Below are 6,000 nucleotides of genomic sequence, written 5' to 3' on the forward strand. Positions count from 1 at the left end.
ACATACATGCATGGAACACTGTTAGAAAAGTGTAAGGCAATTCCTGGTGTAGTCTTCCAGCTAAATGTATTGAATTTGTCTCTTTTTTCAAGATTGCAAGAGAGAAGAGAAAGCGAGTCTCTCAGTGATGGGGCAGGGGGAGGACAGAAAACATAAGAAAGCTCTGAGAAGTGGGACAGAGAGCATGGAGACCTGCTAGAATGGCCCTGCTCCGACTTGAAACAGCTTTGGCTGGTCATTTCTATTACATGCCAGGGGTTTCCAGGCCTAGTCATAGGGCAGAGCTGGGCTAGAGCCGAGAAGAGTTTTGTTAGGCTCCGTTCAGGGGCAAGACTCTCTGGGCAGACTGGGACCGGGAGCAGTGCTGGGCTTGTGCACTCCCCCAGCAAAGGTTTCCTCTGCTTCAGAGGGTGCACGGGCTCCGTGGCCCAGTGCTGTGTGGCGCTGTCTGCTGTGCCTCCTGTGCCACTGAAATTCCCTTTCCCCTCTGACCCTCAGCTATCGGTACCTGAAGCTGACAGGGAATTTTGAGCGTTCTGCTGGGCTGCAGGCGGGGATAGACCTCATAACGGTGAGTCTGGGGGGCCTTGGGTGGGCAGGGAAGTTTGTAGTATGTGTCTGGTGTTGCCGCTGCCTTTGGTACTGAACACACTGGTTTTTAGGGAAGGGAATAGCCTAGCAGATCAGTTCAAGTGTAGATGTTTTTCCTGTCCTTCCAGAGTAAGGATCTCTTTATTCCGAGGAGCCCGTGCTCTGTTTGATTTTTGGTCCATCTGCTGGGACTGTCAGACAGGAGGGAACTCACCAGTAGCAGCTTTGTGATCCTGGCTCTGCCAGGTCACAGTCATGGTATTTCACACTCATCATTGATCAGCCAATTGACATTTTGCCAGCCCTTGGGATCTCAGTTTCTGATGCAGTAATGAGATTTTGACTCCCATATTTCTGTCTTCCTGCCCCTCAAGAAATATTTACTGAAAGTCAACCTATTTTTTTTCCCAACTGGTACAACTGGTTTCAGGACCCGCACAGCATTGTCTTCCTGTGTGACCTCCACATCCACTTCCCAGCTGGAGTCATTGATTCAATCAGGAAGCACTGCGTGGAAGGCAAGATGGCCTTTGCACCCATGGTCATGAGGCTGCACTGCGGGATGTCCCCACAGTGGCCTGATGGTAAGAGGGCTCAGACTTTGGGAAATGGGGAAAGAAGGAAGTGCCTCTACATTTGTTCCTCTGGCACTGTCAGGGTCTGGAGCCAAGTCCACAGGGTGAGTGTGTGTTAGACACAGGATGGGGTTCAACAGCATCAGGTACCTGGAATTTGAGATCAAAATGCTAGCAGAGCCCTTTATCTGATGTGTCTCCTGGTTGTCTCCTAGGGCTCTTTATGGATTTAAGGACCTTGGAAAAACCGTCCTTTATTCCTGTCTGTCCATATCTCTCTTTTCTTAGAGGGCACAGCCTGTCCTGAGGAGAGCTGGTAGACCAGGGATGAGGGAAACCCAGCCAAGCTGGAGGGAGAAAAGTGGTACAGCATAGGATTTCCTTTAGACAGAGATGGCCATCCTGAGCTATCTAGGCACAGGGACAACCCTGGGAAGCTGGGACAGTCCAGGAATTGTGTTGCCAGACAGGAGATGTGAGAGGCTCTGCTAAGAAGTTGATGGATCAGACCATGCTGTCTGTCCACAAGCCTTTCTCATTCCCAAAGCTGGTTGGCATGGTTGGCTCTGCCTTGTTGCTGTGTCCCTGGTGTCAACATTGTGCTAAAGTACCTTGAGTCTCACTCCAGCAGCTCTGCTGGAGCCATCAATGGTTCAAAACCCCAACAAAGCTGTGCCTCTTTTGTGCTTTCCTCAGGCTACTGGGAGGTGAATGGGTTTGGTCTCCTGGGCATATACAAGTCTGACCTGGACAAAATTGGAGGCATGAACACAAAAGAGTTTCGGGACCGCTGGGGAGGAGAGGACTGGGAACTCCTCGACAGGTAGGCATCCACTGTCATTGTTCAAGTGCTCAGGAGGGGAAGCCCATCAGATCCTGGAGAACCAATGACCATGGGAGTGGGGATCTAAGGAGATTGAGATGACTACTGCCACCATAACCTTGGCCAGTGAGGGAAAGTCTTTGAGCATATCCTGACCTCAAACCTAGTAGGTGAGGAGACACAAAACACTATATTGCAGCCACTAGTAAGAGGAGAGATGTTTTCTGCTGCCTTCCAGACACACTGCTGGTTGGTCTCCTGCAGATCAGGCACTGGTGATTGTGAAGACTTTTGTCCTCTTCAAGCATTCAGAGTGTAGTGTGATCCCTCACATTTCCCATATAACATTTAGGCTTGAAGACCAACTGGTGAAGAGGCATTTAAAGATTATGAGGTACTGTTAAAATTTCTGAGGATTTTGTGAGGAGGGATCCTGGGCCTCTGGGTTTGTAGTTGTAGGGTTTGGGCCCTGTCCTGTCTTTTCTGTCAGCTGACTGCAATCCAGTGCTGCCAGCCGTCTTTCCGCCTATCTTGGCGTATGCAGGCGCTCCTGACTAGTCCTGTGCTCAAGGGTGCATAGACACTCAGAAACATTAGATTCCTGCTTATGGATACGGGATACCCCTGAGCTATTCTGGACTATCCAATTTGCTTGCAGTCTCTTATCAACAGCACAACTTACACAAAAGTTTTCCTGGGGTTGAGTCCATCAGTATCTTTGTGATGAAATTTTCCCTAAGTCTACTCTTCTGTCTGCTAGGATCTTACAGGCTGGGCTGGAAGTGGAGCGTCTCTCCCTGAGGAACTTCTTCCACTGGTTTCACTCAAAGCGGGGCATGTGGAACCGGCGCCAGCTGAAGACAGTGTAGCCTTCAACCCCAGAGTTGTTTGGCAGCACTGTCCACCATCTCATCCAGATGTGCACTTTACTGGGGCATGCAGCCGAGTGCCCAAACTCTTCCTCTGCCTCCAGAGACCTCTGATGGCATGGCACAGCTGAGGAAGGGGTAATCAGGCTAGTGGAGCAGGAGCTTCTCTTGTCAGCCGCTGCATGCAAGACATGGGATCCGCGTGTGGCTGGGACGGCGTGGGGTGGAGATGTCAAGGGAAGCACTCGTATTTCCTGCCATGCAGTCTGGTGGAAGGTACAGTGGGAGAGGTGCTGTGTTTCCTGTTGAGTCTTGCACCAAACAAACACAAATCCCAGCTAAGCCTAGAATGGTTTATTTAAAGCAACGCAGCTTCTCTTTCAAAACTTGAATGAAAAAGAAAAAAAGAAAAGAACCCACAACTGTCCCCATTTCCTCTCCTTTGCCATCTCTCCAGTACCCATTATTTTAGACAGGGGACCAAAGTTCTCTGATCTGTATTGCACCCACATGCCCATGTGCTGACTTAAGGAAATCTAGATACAGAGGAGCTGATAAACGCTTTAGGCTGCTGGTGCTTAGATGCTTCTCTGTGCTTTTCACTTCGGTCATTATGAAAAATTGTGCTCATGTTCAGCAAATTATGGGCTGTGGATGGAGTTGCGAATACATTTCCCTTACAGGAGCCACATTTGCCTGTAGCTGGGTGAGCTGGCAAAGGTGATGTTACAATTCCACCTAAATTATTGACCCACTGCTTGAGGGTAGTGGAGGGGCTATACAGAGAAGCTAACAGAACATCTCAGGAGGAACTTTGCAGCCTTATCCGACAGACATGTGTTTGTCCTAGCAATATCAGGGAAACCCTAGCAGGGAAGAAGTGGCAATATTTTATTAGTTGAAGTATTGTGATTTGTCAGAAGAGGAGACAGAGTCTTTTGCTCTCAAAATCCTGTACATTTATGCAGAATCTAAAAGTTAATTTAATAAGTTATGGCCTCACAGTTGTGTGTTGTCATAGTTTGACTCTTACGTAGAGAGCAGGCTTCTTGGTTGGAGAACCAACACAGCTGTAGGTGCTTCATCTCTGAAACAGCCCTGGGAGCTTTGGCCTGGTACGGAGGAGGTGGCCTCAGGTCTTGGCACATGCACTGAGTGTAACAAACAGTGAGGACAGAAGAGTGTTGAGTGAACAAAAGGATGGGCAAACCCATGCTGTCATTGATGGAAGAACTGTGGAGAGAGCCCACAGCTGGCCTGGTGCTACAGGGAAGTCTCATCCCCTAAAACTCTTGTTAATGTAAGGCAAGATTTTTTTTACCCCGTAACCTTTTAGAAGACTATATAAACCCAGAAATCCCAGCTCACCCAATGCTTTACACTGTAGCTTCATTGTTCCCATACCATGCTGAAAAGGGCTCAGGCTTGAGGGGAGAGTGTGACATAGAATGCGGCTCATGGTGCCCAGTTCTGTGGGGAGCTGCTAGGAAGGAGTGATGGATGTATGCAGAATACAAGCAAAGCTGACTGGTACTAGACTTCTTTGCTCTTTGCTGATGGAGTAGATGCCAATTCAGAGTAGGCATTAATTTATTACTGTGTCTGTGGTGCTTGATGAGTCCATCAAGTTCCGCTATTGCAGTAGAAAACTGCAGATACAAGTTCTGGCATGTGAGATAGAAATCACATCCAATCATCTGTTTGCATCAGTCTGGGTTTTGTGAGTGATGGATTTAGAAAAAGTCAACCAGATACCAGAAAGTTCTGCTGTGCAGTGTGCAGCTGTGGTGAAAGGTAGACAGGAGATGGCTGTGTCTCTGAATCTGTGGAGCCTTTGCCAGAATGGAGACACTGAATATCCCAGAAGAGGCAGCCTTAGCCAGCTGCCCAAGCCAGAGTAGTCTTCCTTTTGAGGGAAAGTACTTTACCCATGCAGATATTACAAAATTAAAGCGTGGCAGTTGGGGTGAGAGGGAAGAGGCTGACAACAGTCAACACTTTTTTGAATTTTTTCTTTTTTTTGAACCATTATAGGAGTTTGGGAGACCAGAGCCCTGTGATGCAATGTTGCAATAAGCTCTGTTTCTCCCTGGAATGTGCAGTGTCAGTCATGATCTCAGTGCAAGTCAGAGCCTGTGCTTCCCTCAGACACAGGCACAACTCCACGAGTGTGTAGGTGAGCTGCTTTCCAGGCTCCAGGAGTGTGCCTGCACAGCCTGCCCAGGCTGGCAGTGTCACGCAATGCCTGTGGAATGGGGAGAGGCTGTCGGGAGGGCGAGTGCCCGCACATGGCCGGGCGTTAGCAGAAGCAGCTGTCTGGGCCCATCACGCTGGGAACACCATGGTGCCCGGTCTGCACATGCAGAGCTGCTGGATTCGGTGGCGGCCTGTAAGTCAGGCACAGGGAGGAGGAGTTATTTGTACCATGTGCTTTCACATCTGGCTGTGGACGTGGTCTGCAGCACCTAAAGTTAGCAGCTGGCATCCATCTGCAGACACTGGCAAGAATTAGGTGCATCCAGAAGGTCACTCACTTGGCATAAATGCCATGAGTCTTCCCCACCAGAGAGGACAGCCAGCAAAGAGTGGACTGGACAGTAGGGTGCACCCTTCAGTTCAGCACTGCCAGCAGAATTTGAGGATTTTGCCCCCATTTTTCAGCTGTGACTGTACTCCTTCCTTCACACCTTGTGACCCAGGCCAGTGGTAAGCAGAACTACCTCGTGAGGACTCCTTGATGGAGATGTAAGGAGTTCCTGGTTTTCAGTCCAGTTTCCTAATGGCCAGTTTCCCCACTGTCAAAGCTGCCATCTCAAATGTTGTTCCCTTCCAATGGGAATACTCAGTTGGTATCCAAGCAAGTAGTAAATGTGATTAATACTAATTGGCACTAGCTGGCAGCCTCCATGGAGGAGCTTGGAGAGCCCATGGGAATAAAAACTGTCTTCCAGCCCACAACCTCAGAGACCTCACTGCAGGGTGTAGGGAGAGAAGGGGCTCCACACTCCCCGGTTTACTGACCAGCAGCAAACCTTGCAGGAGCAGCACTGGGCTTCACTCTGAGGCTGCTGCCCCTCTTCCAAAGCAAGCTGCAGTTTTTCTCCCCAGAGAGAGTCACAAAGAGGCGGAGAGCAGGAAGCAC

At 49.4% G+C, this 6,000-nt stretch overlaps 1 protein-coding gene across 1 annotated transcript in view; it reads left to right on the forward strand.

The window, feature by feature from the left end:
* B4GALNT3 (beta-1,4-N-acetyl-galactosaminyltransferase 3) overlaps nt 1–5,745 on the forward strand; it is a 63,755-nt gene extending 58,010 nt beyond the window's left edge. Inside the window, exons 17-20 of the mRNA XM_068191735.1 lie at nt 499–571; nt 1,022–1,175; nt 1,863–1,989; nt 2,750–5,745. Coding sequence (XP_068047836.1) covers nt 499–571; nt 1,022–1,175; nt 1,863–1,989; nt 2,750–2,858 — 463 coding nt within the window. The 3' untranslated portion in view covers nt 2,859–5,745. The remainder of the gene's footprint in view (nt 1–498; nt 572–1,021; nt 1,176–1,862; nt 1,990–2,749) is intronic.
* The last annotated feature ends 255 nt before the right edge of the window (nt 5,746–6,000 follow it).

This window comes from Anomalospiza imberbis, chromosome 5 (assembly GCF_031753505.1).
Source record: "Anomalospiza imberbis isolate Cuckoo-Finch-1a 21T00152 chromosome 5, ASM3175350v1, whole genome shotgun sequence".
Taxonomy (NCBI): Eukaryota; Metazoa; Chordata; class Aves; order Passeriformes; family Viduidae; genus Anomalospiza; species Anomalospiza imberbis.